General features: G+C 39.9%; 1 protein-coding gene and 1 long non-coding RNA gene across 2 annotated transcripts in view; one reads left to right on the forward strand and one right to left on the reverse strand.

The window, feature by feature from the left end:
* The window catches only part of ralgps2 (Ral GEF with PH domain and SH3 binding motif 2), a 286,105-nt gene that overhangs the window by 70,363 nt on the left and 197,091 nt on the right, over positions 1-18,651 (forward strand). Inside the window, exons 3-5 of the mRNA XM_034180398.1 lie at positions 7,452-7,575; positions 7,898-8,005; positions 13,330-13,380. Coding sequence (XP_034036289.1) covers positions 7,513-7,575; positions 7,898-8,005; positions 13,330-13,380 — 222 coding nt within the window. The 5' untranslated portion in view covers positions 7,452-7,512. The remainder of the gene's footprint in view (positions 1-7,451; positions 7,576-7,897; positions 8,006-13,329; positions 13,381-18,651) is intronic.
* LOC117519098 lies at positions 687-17,697 on the reverse strand. The gene is made up of 3 exons (XR_004563174.1): positions 17,533-17,697; positions 3,501-3,506; positions 687-698 (listed from the first exon to the last, which is right to left on the reverse strand). It is a non-coding gene; the product is annotated as an uncharacterized LOC117519098 (long non-coding RNA).

Raw genomic sequence — 18,651 nt, forward strand, 5'->3', positions numbered from 1 at the left:
ACTATGTAACACAATTTTTGTTCCTGGCTTCTAAGTGTTATATTTCAACTGCTTATGTCTAAGGTCTATGGAAAAATGACTACATTCAGCACAAACTTTGATTTTATATTTTTTTTTTTTACGTTCTAGAAAGTTCTAAAAGTTTCTTGAAATTTCTAGATAATTCTGGAAACTTCTAGAAAATTCTGGACAGTTCTAGCAGTTAAAGAATATTCTAGAAGACTACTCAGTAGTAGTGAAGGCGAATCGAGACAGACACAAAAAAAGACAAATTTCAAAATATCATTGTCCTGATCACAGAAGCAAAGTTCAGTGGAATAACAGCTATTTTCTATTTATTTAAGGCATAACAGGTTAGGAAAACACACTGTGTACCCAGGAACAATACAGAAATAAAAATTTGTTACATAGTGTAATCTGTGTTGCTACTTGCTACATTTAAGATACATGGAATTTAATTAACGCAAACACAATAACGTCTATAAATCCAGAGAATATATTCACGAGAGTTTTAGGCACTAGAGTTTAATGCTGTTGTCCGTGGAGCCTGATCAGAGTGTCTCAAATGCATTTCTTATGTCGTGAACGTACTGAGATTACCCTATCACCCATAATGCACCTGGACACAGCATGTCCACACTAAAACCTTAAAAATTAGCGCATTACTTTAAAACTAAAACATATATCTGATATTTTCACTTTAGAAAACTTCAGACGTGACGTTATTTAAATAACTTGTCCAAAATATGTTTGGTTAAAATTTGAACCATAAGTTAAAAATGTATGCCTATGGATGACTTGGGTGATATTGGCCTCGTATCAGTATGGGGTTTAAAGAAATTATTATTTTATTTTATTTATTTTTTGGTGACTAGTTCTCCTTTGCCTGCAGAGGATAGAGCAGTTTCTTCTACGCAGAAACAGCTCTCCTCTGTTTGCAGAGGGTAGAGCTACACATCTGTTCACCTTTGTTTACCACGTTAACGGTCTAAAATTTATCGGCCAAAACTTTATTGGAAGATAATTAGTCCAATAATAGTTTTCAGAGTTATCTGAAAAGATAATCCGATAATGAAAACTTTATCTTCGATAATTATCGGTTATCAGAACTGTGCCCACCCCTGAGTTTAATCATACAATAATGGTATTAACAAATACATATAACAACAAATGTAAACACAAGTGTGTATTAACGTTAGCTTCCCAAACAGAACAGAACCGACTATACAAGGTCTATTAGAAAAGTAGCCGACCTTATTATTTTTTCAAAAACCATATGGATTTGAATCACGTGTGATTGCGTCAGACAAGCTTGAACCCTCGTGCGCATGCGTGAGTTTTTCCACGCCTGTCGGTTGCGTTATTCGCCTATGAGCAGGCTTTGAGTGAGGAGTGGTCCACCCCATCGGCGGATTTTCATTGTCAGGAAATGGCGGAATGATTTGGGCTTTTTTTTTCATCAGAATTTTTTTCAGAAACTGTTAGAGACTGGCAGCTGGAAACCATTAGAAAAATTTATCTGGCTTTTGGTGAAAATGTTATGGGCTTGGTAGAGAATAAGGAGTGTTACTGTCGCTTTAAGGACGGCCCCCAGGTGGCTGTGAGTCGCACCGCGTTCCGAAGCCGCCATCGACAGGCTGAACGACCATTTCATTTCTAAACGGATGGCTGTCTGGATCCGTGACCATCGTGTGCCATTTCTCTGGTTATCACAAGAGCTGGACAGCAACCATTTTCCGGCAGATTTCACTTTTAACAAGAGATTTTGTCATGGAAAGCCGAGCGGAGGCGTCGCGCGTCACGATGGATTCGCTACTGGAGCGAGACAAAACCACCTCCGTTTTGGTCTCACAGGACAGCTTTGAGATGGCGTTCAGACAGCTGTCGGTGGTTTTTCCTTTGAGTGATTATCCGAGAAATTGTGGATGTGCCTGGACATGCCAGAACATGTCCCGTGAGGCTTCATCACGGCGTTGCTTTGCGCCATGCGGCACCGCCGCGACGCGCGGAATTCCTCCGCACGTCTGTCTCAATGTGCCGAAAAAGTGCTGATGTCCACATCTTTTCACAATTCCTGTGCTAGTCAGACGACTTCCCGGATAAAACACAGCGTCCAGTTTGGAAATGAACGGCACATTCCACTGTTACAGGAGTTTTTGTCATGGAAAGAGGAGCGGAGGCTTCGCACAGTGCGCCCCACAGCCGCTGGGGGCCGTCCTTAAAGCGACAGTAACACTCCTTATTCTCTACCAAGCCCGTAACATTTTCACTGAAAGCCAGATAAATTTTTCTAATGGTTTCCAGCTGCCAGTCTCAACAGTTTCTGAAAAAATTCTGATGGGAAAAAAAGCCCAAATCATTCCGCCATTTCCTGACAATGAAAATCTGCCGAGGGGGTGGACCACTCCTCACTCAAAGCCTGCTCACAGGCGAATGACACAACCAACAGGCGTGGAAAAACTCACGCATGCGCACGAGGATTCAAGCTTGTCTGACGCAATCACACGTGATTCAAATCCATATGGTTTTTGAAAAAAATAATAAGGTCGGATACTTTTCTAATAAACCTCGTATTGTTAGCTATGATAAACGGTGCTGCAGCCAGCTCGATAAGCTAACGTTTGCTGTTTGGTTTAACTAATTGTGCCCCACTCCTGCATTTTTATCACTAATATAATATTATTAAAAAACAACAACAAAAAGGCCATATGTATGTATACACAACCATAAAGTGTGCTGAAAAGTATATGGAGTCAAGATATAAGTACCTTAGTGACGGGATACTGAGGTGGAACTGCTCCCGGCTAAAGACAGCTTGGGGCTCGTAGCTGCAGCGACATGTAGGCCAGGTTAGCCTTTAACTAGCTCGATGGAGAGGGATAAATTCCAGGCAAGTTAACGTTGATAGTAGTAGGCCTAGTTACCACTTAGGTAGCAAACTCATTGCAAGAAAATAACATAAAAAGCAAACAAAACCCTAAAAAGAAGACTGATAAAACAATGTTAAACTGGCATATATATATATATATATATATATATATACATACACACACACTAGTAATCTAACTTTGTTACTTTTAAAACTGAGTAATCAGTAAAGTAACTAAGTTACTTTTTCAAGGAATAATCAGTAATTGGATTACTTTTTCAAAGTAACTGTGGCAACATTGATGCTCACAAGTAAAGTTAGTGATGGACAGTTTCAGTTCAGTTCTTGATGTGGTGTTTTAAAATCCACAGGTTACATTTAAGTGAGATGTCTGGCAGTGTCATCTTTAAAGTAGACCTGCTTTGAAATCAATGTGGTCAGATCTCAGAAAGAAATAGCTGATATGTATTTATAAGACCCTTATGAATGCAGTAAAGTAAATCTGCAAGCCCAAATTTGTAATTCAGCGGAGGAATCTTCGTTTAAAAATGACAAATTTGCAGCTAAAATTTGGCCCTCCGTGAAAACTGTTTGTACATCCGGGACATTGCCGTGACGTAAGAGAGAAGACGGAGCGCTAGCACCTTCAGTCCGATCCCGCGCGTTAAGTGAATGCAGTACTAGCTATTTCTCAATTGAAATTGATTTAATCTGTTAATAATGTTACTGTTATATACATCCTGGTTTCAACATCCAAAAGTAAGCTGCAATGAATGTTGGATACAGCTCTGCATGCTCAGATCAGCGGCGACATCGACACTGGGCGACATTCTTCCCCGACCCTTACTGCGCCAGCCCGTTCGCTAGCACAGCATGTGAGCGGGTCGTTGCGGTAACCCCGGCACCAGCCCTGCCTTGTGTGAAAATATTGGCTTGCATGGAGTGCCTCCGTCCGTTCACTCATACTGCAGCTGCATTGATCATGCAGATCCTATTTACATTGCAAAAAGTCCAGAAAATATCATTTTTATGCAGTCCACAAACATTCAGTCTTTGAGCACGATAATATAAAACTCACCAATAATTTGTTTTTTACGGGGAAGTATGATTGAATATAGATCTAGTCTGAAGGCAAAACAATCATAAACAACCTCGAAATGGTGGTAGGCTAAAGACAGTAGATTTTCAATGCAACACCACTCAATCAAATGAGCATATGAGAAAGTCCCCAAAAATAATTTTCAGGCAAAAATAAAAGAAATGTATACTCACCAAATGTACCGCAAGACAATATGAAGTTTTAAAAAAAGTCGATACTTCCGTATAAGACAATAAAAAGGTGCTTTTGTAAGAGATGCAAACTGATGTAAATCCACTAATTACAGTTTACACTGCTATATCCATCACGGCGCGCGCAATGCATGCTGGGATAGTGTCTTCTCTCTTACGTCACAGCAACGTTCTGGATGTGATGACAGTTTTGAGGAGGGCCAAATTTTAGCTGTAAACTTGTAATTTTTAAACTAAGATTTCTCCGTTGAATGACAGATCTGGGCTTGCAGATTTACTTTACTACATTCAGAATTATCTTATGTGTAAATATGTCATTTTTTGGTCCAAAGATCGGACTGCATTTATTTCAAAGCGGGTCTACTTTAAGAAACACAGTTAATGTTAAAGCACAATTCGTTGGAGTCAAAAGGTGATGTTACATGATTTAAGTGAAAGGTTTGTAAATAAAATTTAAAAAAACAAAGCTAATGATATTGGTAGCAGTTACAGTCAAAAGTAAGGAACAACTGATGACTAAAACATTTTCAAAGTCATCATAAAACTGCAATGGTGTTAAGTATTGACGAGTACCCAAATGTGAGTACTCGTACGCCGTCTGGGAAAAGTGGTATCGGTGCATCCCTGCTTGTAAATGAAGTAACAATCGAAGAAGTAATCGGCAGTAATGCTGGGAGCATGGACAACAAGACGAGACTGGTCTGACTCCAAGAATGTAATTGCACATCTATGACTCTCAAGAGGAGATTGACTCGGTCTCGTAAACACAGATCGGCTATTGCTTCCTGTGCATTTATACACTGCTGTCAAACAATCTGATAAGAGTTAATATGATGCAGGGCTGTTTGCTCAGTGCTTAGTAAAATGCCAGACTACAGATGGCAGCCAATGGATTATTAGTAAGTTCCTTTGGCTTGTTTGATTCGAATGCCTTTTATTGTCATTATACGATGTACAACGAGATTAAAAGCCAACTCCAAAATTAGTGCAGGCAAGTAAGAAAGAAAAGCAGCAATATCCAATAATAAATATCAAAAAAATATATATACGATGTAAACATTAGAAGGTAAGGTGCACGATCTTGGGTGGCATGTACATTGCAGAATAAGTATGTTATTATATGCATTGTTAAAAATTATAAATATTGCACATGAGATGGAATATTGCACATGATCGTCGGTGCATGCGGGAATTAAGGATGGTTACCGCTTTGGAAAAGAAACTGTTTTTGAGTCTGTTTGTTCTGGTCTTAATACACCTGTAGCACCTCTCTGAGGGCATCAGGTCAAACAGTTCAAAGCCAGGGTGGGGGCTACTTTAGTGATGTTTAGGGCTCTGCTAAGACATCGGGAGGTGTAAATGTCCATCAGGGAGGGGAGAGGGCAGCCAGTAATCTTTTGGGCTGTCTTTACGACTCTCTGGAGCCTCTCCCTGTCTGCAGCAGTACAGCTGCCGTACCATACTGTGATGCAGTATGTCAGTAGGCTCTGAATGGATGCTCGGTAGAAGGTCAGCAGCAGCTTGGAGTCTAGTTTGTGCTTCCTGAGGCCTCTAAGGAAGTGTAGCCACTGCTGAGCCTTCTTGGTGACTGCTGTGATGTTCACAGACCAGGAGATATCATCAGAGGTGAGGACATCAAGAAACTTGAAGATGTGAACCCCTCTCCACACGCTCACCATTGATTTAAAAAAAAAAAAAAAAAAAAAAAAAAAAGGGGGGGGGGGTTGTTTGGTGCTGTGCTTCCTGTAGTCAGTGAAGGTTTTCTTGGTGTTCAGTACGAGGTTATTCTCTGAACATCAGGCTGCCAGCTTCAGGACTTCCTGAAGCTGTCTCATCATTCTTAGAGATGAGTCCGACCACAGTGGTGTCATCAGCAAACTTGACGACCAGGTTGTTTTGGTATGTCGAACTGCAGTCGTAGGTGTAGAGGCAGTATAGGAGTGGGCACAGCACACAGTCCTGTGGGGAGCCGATGCTCAGCGTGCGGGTGGAGGAGAGGTGGGGGCCAAGTCTCACAGTCTGGGGTCGGTTGGTCAGGAAGTCCTTGATCCAGGCACATGTGAGAGGGGGGAGGCTGAGAATGTCCAGTTTTGCAGTGAGAATATCCGAGATTATTGTATTGAAGGCTGAACTGTAAACCAGAAAGAGCATCCGAACGGAGCTCTGCTGCTGCTCCTTGTTGTTTTGGCTTGTCAGTTTTTTCGCTCTGGGTTGTCACAGCAGATCTGAATTGGATCACTTTGTTGAATTGGCACAAGTTTTACACCGGGCGCCCTTCCTGACACACGGAGATTGATGCTCGGCCCTGGGCACTCCGAGCAAATATGGTAATACTCTCCCTTACACAAAATTGAAGCGGGTGTGTAAAAATCACTTTTCTTTATCGATAATGTCAGTGCAATTCCTCGAAAACTATTTGGTGGGTTTTATTGAAACTTCACACAATGGTATATGAAGGAAAATAATTCCACTTTTCTGTCTTAAAGAGGAGATAACTGGAATTTTGTGTTTAATTGATGAATCAAATGATATTTACTTGGGAAGTGGAAGTCCTCTGAAATGATGCGAATAGTTTGGGGGAAATTTTCTACAGCATGTAACTCATGAATCACAGAAATCACATTTTCACATCTTTGAAAATATATTATGACTTTTTACTTTGCTTACCCATGAATGTCACTTTCATGGCCATCAAAATGGTGGCTAAATGCTGCCAGATATACCCGTAATTAGACATTTTCCCTCTCCGCTGTCCACTGCAGCTGTTGACTTAATCGTATTTTTATTTTATTTTTTCCAGTTTCAACATGCAATGTCTGAAAACTCCAGTTGTTGCAGGTTTCCAGATCCTTTTCGCAAAACGTTTTTCCAAATGCTGTGGCTAATCTCCTTTTTATCCTTCCATGTGTAGCAAATGACTGTATTTGTACAGGTCTGTCAGTGCAATAGTATACAAATAATGAATGTTTATATGTTTAGTGGCACAAATATTTCCTGAGGTGAAAGCTGGAATGGAGCATTCAACGAGGCAAATTGAAAGAATGAAAAAACATTCATTATTTGTTTTATATAACGGCTAAAATAGGTCCTTGTCATTTGATATTCATGCACGGTGGCAATAACACATTTCATATAGCACCATAATTGCATGCTAAAAAAGAGCTACTGACAAGGATCCCCTCAGCTGTTATATAATAGGAACTGCCAGTGTTAAAAAACATTGCAGTGGATAAAACATTGCTTACAGTTACAAGTGAATATTACTCACTCTTGTACTTTTTTGTGTGTTGAGAGAGCCGAACCGGCTTTGCTGAAGATGAGCGTTCTCCTGCATTAGAGCTAGATGTGTGGGAATGATGGACCTCCCTAATGGCCAATCAAGCATCACCACCAGCACTGCTGCCACAGTCTCTGAGGTGACTCACCTGACTTTTTGTTTTTAAGGTTGATTTTGCTTACCCTTCACTTACCATTTTCAGCAATAGTCTGTCTTTGGTGTATTGGTGTGTTATTTAGGAACATTGTCTCTCCCTGCCCATCTGAGATATACCTGTGATGTACATCTGTGTTACCACATCACTTTGGTTTAATAGATGTGTTGCTAAAGTCACCATATTCAGTACATTTCCTCAATCTTGCATGTCAGCCTCGTTTTGGCTGTCGCCTTAAAGTTTATTCTATTTATTAATGTATCTCCCCCCCCCCCCTTTTTTTTATTTAATTTTTTGTTATTCTTAGAAGAGCAGCAGTTCAGAATCTCTCAGCGATAAAGGTTCCTCGGAGCTGAAGAAGAGTTTTGATGCTGTTGTCTTTGACGTGCTGATGGTTACTCCCGAAGAATATGCAGTAAGTTGTGTATAAGTGTGACTGACAATATATCTTTGTCTGGGTATGCCAGTTGAATTCAGACCAGATGAAACTGTAGAGGATGAAATGGGGTCAGAGTGTTGATCAGAACTAATTGATGTTTAGCAGTGCCAAGCAGATACTGATTGCTTTTTCTAAACTGGATGTGAAAACTTTCCATGGGGCAATCCTTTATCAGGAGCCACATTACTATGTGAAGTACCTGCTCCGTGTTGTCCTCCTACAGTTTGTGCTGAAACTTTTTTTCTTTTCATGGCTGTAGTAGTTTTAAGGTCCAGTTGTATTGCTACCTGCCCAATTCAGTCACTAGAGGGCAGCCTCTCCATTGATTTGAGTCTTGCCTTAAAATTTTTAGTGGATGCATCAAAGCAGCAAGCCTCAGATATAAGGAATTGTGACAGCAGTACAGTGATCGAGACACTGGACACACTCCCACATCTGGAGTATACAGCTTCCAGAAACAATAATGTTCCTGATTATACATCACTTCTGTAGGGTATCTTGTTCAACATTCTGAACAATGATCATTTGACAATTTTGACCCTACCTTCAGTTTAGATAATGTCTGTCTTAAATGGTTTTGTTTTGTTGTCCATTTATGGAACATTGCTTGCCTCACCTATATCCTATCACCACCTGGAATGGAAATATCATGCATGTATTTGTTTCATCATGTCAGGATTTTTGCAGTTCATTTTTTTTCTTACTCTACATTTGGATTATTGGGAAACTGTATGCTGGTGCTGCCAGGTGTCTTATGAGGGCCCACAAGATGTCCTATGTGACAATATTTCTTTACATCAGATCCCCTTGAATTGTACATTTTATTTTAAGATTATGACCAATTGCAGAGTTCATCATGGTCAGACGCGTCCCTAAGTTACTAAACCTTTACTTCTGCATGTCTTGAGTAGGTCTCTGAGGTCTTCTCACTGGAACGTGTAAGTGAGTACATTTTTGTAGCTAATTTTTCTTTCAGATAACATCAGTTAGTCTTTAAAAATCAGGAAACACACAAAAAGATTTAATTTAGTCCAAATCGTGGCTTTGTTGAACTAATAAATGATTTGAAAGCATTTTATTGTCGAACAACATGCTAACCTTCTGTGACAAACTGTTAAACAGTTTAATATCGCTGTTTTCTTACAATACATAAATGTATTTGAACATCTAAGGGTTTTTTTTTTTTTTAGCTTGTTCTTCGTTGTAAAAGAACTGTTAAAAAAATAAATCCTTGTTAGATTTTTTTAAATCCACCTTTAAAACCGGTTTGGGAACCTGATCTGTGTTCACATTTAGTCTTGAAGATGTGCAGTGGGATTTTATCACCAAAATATTCCATTTCTCCATATAAAAATAAATAAATAAACAAAATGGTTGGTAAGGTCAGACCTGTGCTGGTGGTTTCTCATGCCCCTGCTGACAACCAAAGGCCACCACAGATTTGTGGGTTCTGTGGAAACCTTAAAATAAAGAACCTTAAGACTCATTTGTGTGTGCTTGCCTTTATAAAGTTCTAATACACTTTTTGTTTTTAACCATACCTTTCAGCTATTGTATTAATGCATTTCCTCCTTTTATTGTAAATCAGTTTTTGACTTGTGTTCTTGAAAGGCTGTACGCGTATATAGATAAAATTTATTTATAGTAGAGAAGGCATCTATCCCATCATTACAGGGACAGCTGTCCTGCCATTAGGTGTGCTAACTACAGCACAATAGTTGCTAATTAGAGCTATTGTTTAGTCACTAGCCTATAGCAGTCTGCCTCTCAGAAGGAGGGGTCTGGTTAGGTTTAAAACTCCAGCTTTTGTTGGCTTCTGTTTTATTCTTCTCTACAAGAGTCAGACAGAAGTCAGACTTCCAGAGCAAGAATTTTAGCTGAGGAAGCTTCTGCGATTTGAAGCGAAACGTCCTCGCGTCAAGCAACCCAGTCCAGTCGAAGATTCAAGCTTCTCTGCTATGGAAACCACCTGGACAACTGAGAGCCTACACAGTAAAATTTATTTACTTACAGTGTGTTGTGTAAATCTGGCCAGACCTTCAGAATTTGCAAGCAATCTTGCTGGAGGACTTGCAGGCATTGACACAGCTGGTGATCTGAATGGAATGTGGGAGTTATTACCCCACCAGACCGACATTTGTTGGGGATCGTATTTGAGTCACCAATGTACAGTTGTGCTCAAAAGTTTACATACCTTGGCAGAATATATATATATATATATATATATATATATATATATATATATATATATATATATATATATATATATATATATATATATATATATATATATATATATTTTTTTTTTTTTTTTTTTTTTTGGCCATTTTTCAGAGAATATGAATGATAACACAAACACTCTGTTTCACTCATGGTTAGTGGTGGGGTGAGGCCATTTATTGTCAAACAATTTTGTTTACGCTTTATAAATCATAATGATAACAGAAACTACCCAAATAACCCTGATCAAAAGTTTGCATACCCTTCTTAATGCCGTGTGTTGCTCCCTTTAACATCAGTGACAGCTTGGAGTCTTTGAGGGAGTTGTGGACGAGGCTCTCTGACAGTGAAGCTGCCACTGAATATGTCCTGGACTTTATTTACATCAATTATGAAGAAATACAAACAGTATGGCGCTCTATGGTAAATCTGCATGGAGTAGACAGTTCTCAAAAACTGAGTGACTGTGCAAGGAGAAGAGTGGGGAAAACCACCAAGACAACCCAGAAGAAGTTATAGGCTTATGTGGCTGTGATTGGAGAAATTGTTCACAGTGCAAACTTTGCACTTTGCATCACCCCTCTGAGCTTCATAGTGGAGTAGAGCGGAGAAGGATTTTCTTTCACCAAAACCTGATCAAATCTAGGCTTGCATCTCAGATGTACCTTCTAAGAATTTGTAGCTAAACTTTCGGGTCTTTTTAAGAAATCCTCCACTATACCACTTCATCATGAAGCTGTATAACTGGTGATAGAAAATGCAAATCTTGCACTGTGCACAATTTCTCCCAATCACAGCAACATAAGCCTATAATCTCTTCTGGGTTGTCTTGGTGGCTTTCCTCACTCTTCTCCTTCTTGCACAGTCACCCAGTTTACTGTCTGTTGTCAAACGCAGTTTTTTGAGAATTCATGGCTTCACCAAACCACTAACCATGAGTGAATAAAAAAGTATTTATCCTTCACTTTTTTCTGAAAAATGGGGGTGGGGGGATCTGCTGGGGTATGTAAACATTTGAGCACAACTGTACATAGGTGTGGGTGTTTCATATCTGAGGGCACGCTGAATATCATGCAGAGGAATAATTGTGCACAACAAGATGGAAACCCCAGGACTGATAGTTTGTAAGCAAATTGTGACGCTCTGAGACAAGACAAGGAGGCATTTGTTAGATGACTCTGCGATCACATGCAACATTGGCACTAGGATCTTCCAGGCGGGTGGACCTGCTGTTGTTCTGGTATTGCAAATGTTTGTTTCAATCTGGGAGATGGGTATTATACCTATGGACTGAAAGAAAGGACTTATTGTCCCACTAAGCCAATGGTGATTACATGGATTGCAGAAAGTACAAGGGTGTTGCACAGTTTTTCTATGCTGGGAAAAGTGCTTTCAGGGATTTTTTTTTTTTTTTTTTTATAAAGTGGTTCAGTTCCATTTACTTGCCACTCAATGACTCTAACAGCCTGGCTTCACACCAAACAGTGTTCCCCTCAAAAAAAATAAATAAAATAAAATAAAATTATATGAAAAGACTAGGATTACTTGGTTTCATCATTGCTAACCTTCACAGCACCAATTGCGTGGGAGTAAACAATATATTCAGGTGTGTGTGTGTGTATGTATGTGTATGTGTGTGTATGTGTGTGTATATGTGTGTGTATGTGTGTGTATGTATATAAAGTTTAAATCCAGATATCCTGGTCCAGACAACAGGATGCCGGGCACAGCGTGGGCCGCGGACTGCAAATTAGCAGCCTGCCTTCATGTACAGCACAACAGCTGACTTAAGCTGCTGTCTGACAAACCATCATGTATATCACATTTGTAATTGCAAAGTCTTATACTTGAAAAATGAATGACACTTTAGCAGTACAGAAATCTAATGTGAAACACGACTTCCTGAGGAGATTAAACGGCACTAATGGATCGTGCGAACGGTGAGTGTTTCATGGGGAAAAAAACGTGTGCAGTCCAAAAATATATTCAGAGGTGCAAAGTAATGTCAGACTTCATTTACGCCTATGGGAGACAAAATCTGTGGAGTAAATGTTAGAACCTGAGGAGGTGATGGTGAAGTGGTTAAAGCTGTGGGCTTGTGACCAGAGGATTGTCCGTTCAGATCCCCGTCAGAGAGGAAAATCACTCAAGGCCTTTGGGCAAGGTCCATAATCCCCAAGTTGCTCCCTATGTGTGTGAGTGCCTTGCATGGCAGCACCCTAACATTGGGGGTGGGGGGTGGGTGAGAGAGTCAGTGAAGGTGAAGTATCACTGTAAAGTGCTTTGCCATGAAAGTGTGATATACATGTGGTGTGTTTAGATTCTGATGTATGACACCTTCTGTTGATGGCTCTAACTGCTAACTTTAATTGAAGCGGAGTGCAGCGGTCAGGATCGTGCTGCTGTCGAGGTGGCTGTCGGTAAGATCATAAAATAATATGATGATTAGCATGCTGTCAAATCACTAGGAAAATAAGTTACTCCACAGAAGGTCGATTTGTGTCAGACAATAAACAAATCAAAGTGCTGCATATGTGTTGAAATAACCGATGTCCAGATTAATGGGTATTTGGTGGTACTTTTCATTGGTGTTATTAACAAAATATTTCTGTTTGGCTTGTTGGACGCCAGGCCTATAATACTGTAGGGAGAAATGGTGCCCAGGTAGGTTGACCACTGACTGCATGCTACCTTTGCAAGTACTCATTGAACAAAACTTTGAATATGCTTCTCTGCGGCCGGTGTTGATCTTGAAGCATTTGATTTGGTTGACCAGGCTCCCCTGTGAGGCTTCCTGGACTCCGTTATCAGAAGTGTATCTGTATGCGGTGAAAGTGTTCAGACATCCATTTATCTCTGCAGCCACATTCATGTCAGAGTCCTTAGCCTTTCGTACTGAGAAACACTTGGTGAAGCTCAGAGGGTCATTAGGTCACTGGACGCAGGTGCTTGGCGATGCCAGTGTCTTTGCATGGGTACAAAGGTCTAAGTCTTTTAGGGTCTTGGTGCCTTAAGAAATTACAGTAGCTATGTGGCTTCATTTAAACATGATTGCAAAATTCTTGTACTCTCTGTTTCAGGGCCAGATTACACTCATGGATGCTCCTGTGTTCAAAGCCATCCAACCAGAGGTGAGCCGTCCTTAATGTACAGGGAACAGGGAGAGTGTGTCAACTTCTCCAACAATAGCATTTTTGATATTTTTGAAACTTTTTTTCCCCAATGGGACTGGTCTTTTCAAAATTGCACCGTCTTCATCTGTAAGGAATGGGAGCTCTGAAAACGTTACCAAAAAAAAAACAAAAAAAAAAATTACAGTATTGTGAAAACATTTAATGTGCTTAAAATATTATGTATTTCTAAATTTGGATCGCTCATTTTTTTTTTTTTTTTTTTACATAAAAATTAAATTTTTAACTTAATAATTAGTTTATTTAGATAAATAGAAAAAAGCTTTCACTGATTTTTGTGGAAATGTGAATGTTTGCACATTTGGGATTAGTTTTTGTCTTGAACCTCATTACATTAAAAATCTGATTCAGCAAAGGTCTTTGGAGATTGAGAGGCACAAGTACGTTTGGAAGGACTGTGCTCTTAACTGTATCTCCACCAATGCTTTGTTGAGGTACATGGCGAATCATCATGGTGACTTTAATTTTACACTTTGCACTATAAAAGAATGTTGCTCATATTTGAACATGTTATGCCAGATGGCCTGCCTCGTGTATGTATATTTTCTTTGGCTGTTAGGACTTTGCTGACAGCAGTCATGTGTAAACTATATTTAAGGTTGGCCACTGTGGCCTTATAAAAGCAGCACACATACCACAGCGTGGTGTGGTGTGGTACAGTCTGATTACTGCTGGTGCAGATGTACAACACTTGCTTGTATCAGTTGCAACAAAATAAAAAAAAAACACACACACCATCCTTTGACAAGAACTGGTCTCATGTTATTCCAGGAACCAACTTTTGATTCCACACACTGTTCTTCAACGGCTTATCCAAGATCGGGTCACGGGGGGGCTCGAGCCTATCCCAGCAGTCATAGGGAGTGAAGTGGAGTACGCTATGGACAGGATGTCAGTCTATCACAGGGCCACAGATAGACAAACAAACACATTCACACACACACACACACCTACAGACAATTTAAGTTTCCTATCCATCTAACCTGTATGTCTTTGGATGTGGGAGGAAGCCGGCGCACCAGAGAGAACCCACGCAAACATGTGGAGAACATGCAAACTCCACACAGAAAGGCCACAGGTGGGAATCGATTCAATGACTTTCTTGCTGTGAGGCAGTAGTGCTAACCACTAAAGGTGCCCTGACACTTGCATGACTTTGATCTACGCACTTACATGCACATCGTCGTGACGATCCCACCTGCTGTGTTCTTGGCTGGACGCCATGCTTTGTTGCACTGGACGCTGCGCATATAAAATAATTATTTCATAGTGGATTAATCATTTTTTCTAAGAGATGGCTGTTGAAAACACCTCTAATCGCTTCCGGAATCACAAAGGAGTGCTCCAGCAGCAGCTTCCCCCCCCCTCTCGTGTGCTGAATGAGGTGGAGAAAGCATTTGGAACAGTCTAAAAAGTTAATTATTTGTCATATTTATCTTGTAATAGCTTGGTAAAACAGTTGCATATTCATCCCTTCTTGTGAGCAGCTGTAAAATTATGTTTGATAGCTTTAACATCTTGTTATAATCGTTCAGATGAGCTATGCAATCACTCGCACTCACGCAGTGTTTAATTGTTTGCATAATGTTCATGTAATTAATGCATGATGGAGATTTTGAACATTTCAAATTTTTCTTTGTGCACTTACACGAAGGCGCGCGCAGTCTACAACGGTTTACGAATTTGAGAGGAGTTTACGCTCGTGCACGACAGAGTGCATGCAAGTGCGCGGATCAAAGTTGTGCAAGTGTCAGGGCACCTTAAGCCGCTGTGCTGCCCCCTTGTGATTCCATTTAAATAACTAGAAGCACTCAGAGAGTGCAAACCTCCGCCAAGGCCATGGGGTCACTGAAGCCATAAGATCTACCACGCCGTGGAATCATTGAACCTAAAAAGTCTAACAATGATGTTTGCTCAGTAGTAAAAAAGTTTCATCTGCTGTGACTGGATAGCATGTATCTTTAGCGCTTTCCATCACAGTTTATTGCAACTTGCACCTTTCCCAGAAGCTACTGTCATCTGAGCACTGATATTGATATTGCATGTCCTTATAGACAACAACAAACAAGAGACAAAATTCAATTTATTATTCAACTAAACTGCAAATATATGAATTTTTTAACATTTCTGAAACACTTCTCTAAACAAGGCCATAGGGTCACTGACCCTAAAGAGATTCCCTCCTTGGCATAGTGATCTATTCAACAATTCAGTGTTACAACCAGACCTATGATACATACACTTTTCTTTCCTTTATATTTGACATCCTTGACCATGAAAACATACCACTAGAACTTGGAATCACTTTTATGTCTTTATTAGTTCAAAAGTTATTGTATAAAAATGATTTTTTGGTAATGGCGGTTTTCTTCTGGATCTTAGCTCCATAACATTTGAAGCTACATCAAATCTGATGACACCTTACTGAATCAGTACAGATTCAGCTACAATTTACAAGATACAATTAGCGCCTTGGGGCAACTGTTTGTTGTGATTTGGCGCTATATATAAAAAAAAATTGATTGATTGATTGAATTTGGTGTTAGTTGTGCATCTCTAGCTTCATTTCTCACCTCACACTGACACATTTTCTATTTTCCCTATATTTTTGCATATTCTGGATCACCAGATCCGGAATCCGGATCTGATCATCACCAAACTTTGTTGTTTGATAGAACATTTGACTATGTTACACCCTAATTTTTTTTCAAGCCTTTCTGCCTTGTTTTTGTGGAGTTAGAAACTAGAATGTCAAAATTCCCCTATCCCGCAATGGTGAAGAATCCTTTAAAAAATTCCTGGATCCGGATCACTACTAAAATTTAATCACTTGTTCCTCTTGTTATTTCCAACCACTCCGCAAAAGTTAATCAAAATCCGTTCAAAACGTTTTGAGTTATCCTGCTGACAGTCAGACAAACAAACAAATGTGACCGAAAACATAACCTCCTTGGCGGAGGTAAAAATGCTTTGCCAACACAAATAAGTGCATCATCATTAACCCGACCTGTAGAGTATTTTAAGTGGTCTGTTGTCTGCATAACAGAAAAGAATAGAGGTTCAAGTCTGAGTGGTTTTCTTCAAACGCTTGTTCAGACAGTGAATCCAAGCATTTGAGAAGTCAATGAATCTGTCTAAACTCCAGCTGCATGACTTTAACTCCACAGGGCCCATCTAACAGCTACTTAAGGACTTAAAAATTCAATATTTCATTGTTGTGTTTGGCTGTACTGACTACACAGTGACCGACTGACCGAGTCAGGTTTATAAACTCAATGAAAGATGATCATGGATTATGGATGAGCAATTTGTAAAGGGACACGTTGTATATTGGTGTTGGGAGAATAGATTCTTGGATGCATTACAATGTGGGTGTTGAACAATTCTTAATCTGTTCACAAATGTCAATCGATTGTATAAATGATAATTACAGGGCTGGATAGGAACACAGATTCTGGCCACAGTTAATGAGCATTTTTCACACACCTTACACCAACCTTGCAGTTGTAATTTTCTTGTTTTTTTTTAAATAAGTATATTTGCCATATGGATTTGTTACAGTCACTTTGCTCCTAATCATTAGAGACTGTTGGTGTGCAGAGCAACTGCAGATGCTGTGTTGTGAGGTGAGACGAAAATAAAAATCGCCTGTTTTTGGATGATATGTGGCAGGTCACAGAACAAGAAGCTCCTAGCCACGAATTCTGGCTACACCTGAACATAGGTTTTTACTTCAAAATCTAAAGGCCCTGTAACACCTTGACAATTTAGCCTGCATATGCCAACGTATTAAAAACACTGGCATACATCTAATAAATTAATGCAGCTGTCACACCTTGACGATTAGCCAGTGTATGCCGACAGCCCCATTTCCACCCAGTGGTTCTGGGTCAATACTGCACCGTGTGGTGCGGATCAGAAACAGAGTGATTTAACTTTTTTTTTATTTGCATTTTTTTTTAATCTGTGTGGACCATTTTCATTGTGTACAAAATGCTGATGAGTTCATTCATCACGGCTGAAATAAACACTGCCGTGGATGAATGGAGTGCTGTGACTCTTTAAACTTTTAGCGCTGTCATCTGATCAGACCTGATCAGGTCATCACAGACCTGAATAAGGAAAAGCTGTGATGATTTAAACTTTTAAAGCACCAGTCGACCGTGATCAGGTGTGATCTCAATGAAGTGTTGTGTGATCTGTCAGTGTGATGATCACTGACAGTGACGGCGCTTTAAATGTTTAAACAGCACATTAGTCAGGCGTGACCATGCCTGATTGATCAGGTCATCTGATGATCACAGCGACGGTGCTTTAAAGAGTTACAGCACATAATCAGGTGTGATCACACCTGATTGATCGATCAGGTCATCTGATGATCACACCACAGCGACGGCCCTTTAAAAGTTTAAATTATCACAGCGCTTCTGTGTGACCAGAGTGGCGCGACACTGGCATGAGAAACGCACCTGGAGCAGAAAACCACAAAGGGACTTGCTTTAAATGCTACGTTTCCAGCCACGAATTAAAATTTTCAGACATCATTTTGAAAATCAGGAGCTTTATGTGGAATCATGTCTGTCTGTGATGGTGAATTGAACTGAAATGAACTGGGTCAGATTTACTCTGTGTGTGAGTGAAACAGTTAATGTGCATGAGGATGCAGGTTTCAGCCAATCAGTGGTCAGAATTTATGGGTGAATTAGACTTGAGCAAATTACAAAGAAATGTGTGCCAACAATCACATAACTTGCCTACAACTTATGTCCAGCATGTGCCGGATGTATGAGTCACACGCTGGCGCTTGTTGAAAATTTCAGCATGTCTAAAATTTTCTGAGGAGCTCAGCTTATTAGGACGTACATCAGCGAGCTTCAACATGGTCTTAAATTCTAAAAAACTTACCCTTCACATGGACTCATGCCAGTGTTTTTTAATACAATTGGCATACTCTGGCTAAATAGTCAAGGTGTGACAGGGCCATAAAAAACCAAGCAACCTCTAAAGAAATCTGTTTGATTAAAAAATAAATAAATTCAAGTATGCTGCGACTGAGGTGACTGCGCCAGTGAAAGCAGACTGATTTTTTTTTTTTTTTTTTGTGCAAAGTGCTAAGGAAGAATCCAAGTAGCTTGTTTGCCAGAGTAAGTTATGGTTGATCACCACAAAGCATCTCCACCACTATATATATTTTTTTATATGCTTTGTGGT

Source organism: Thalassophryne amazonica, chromosome 10 (assembly GCF_902500255.1).
Source record: "Thalassophryne amazonica chromosome 10, fThaAma1.1, whole genome shotgun sequence".
In the NCBI taxonomy this organism is placed as follows: domain Eukaryota; kingdom Metazoa; phylum Chordata; class Actinopteri; order Batrachoidiformes; family Batrachoididae; genus Thalassophryne; species Thalassophryne amazonica.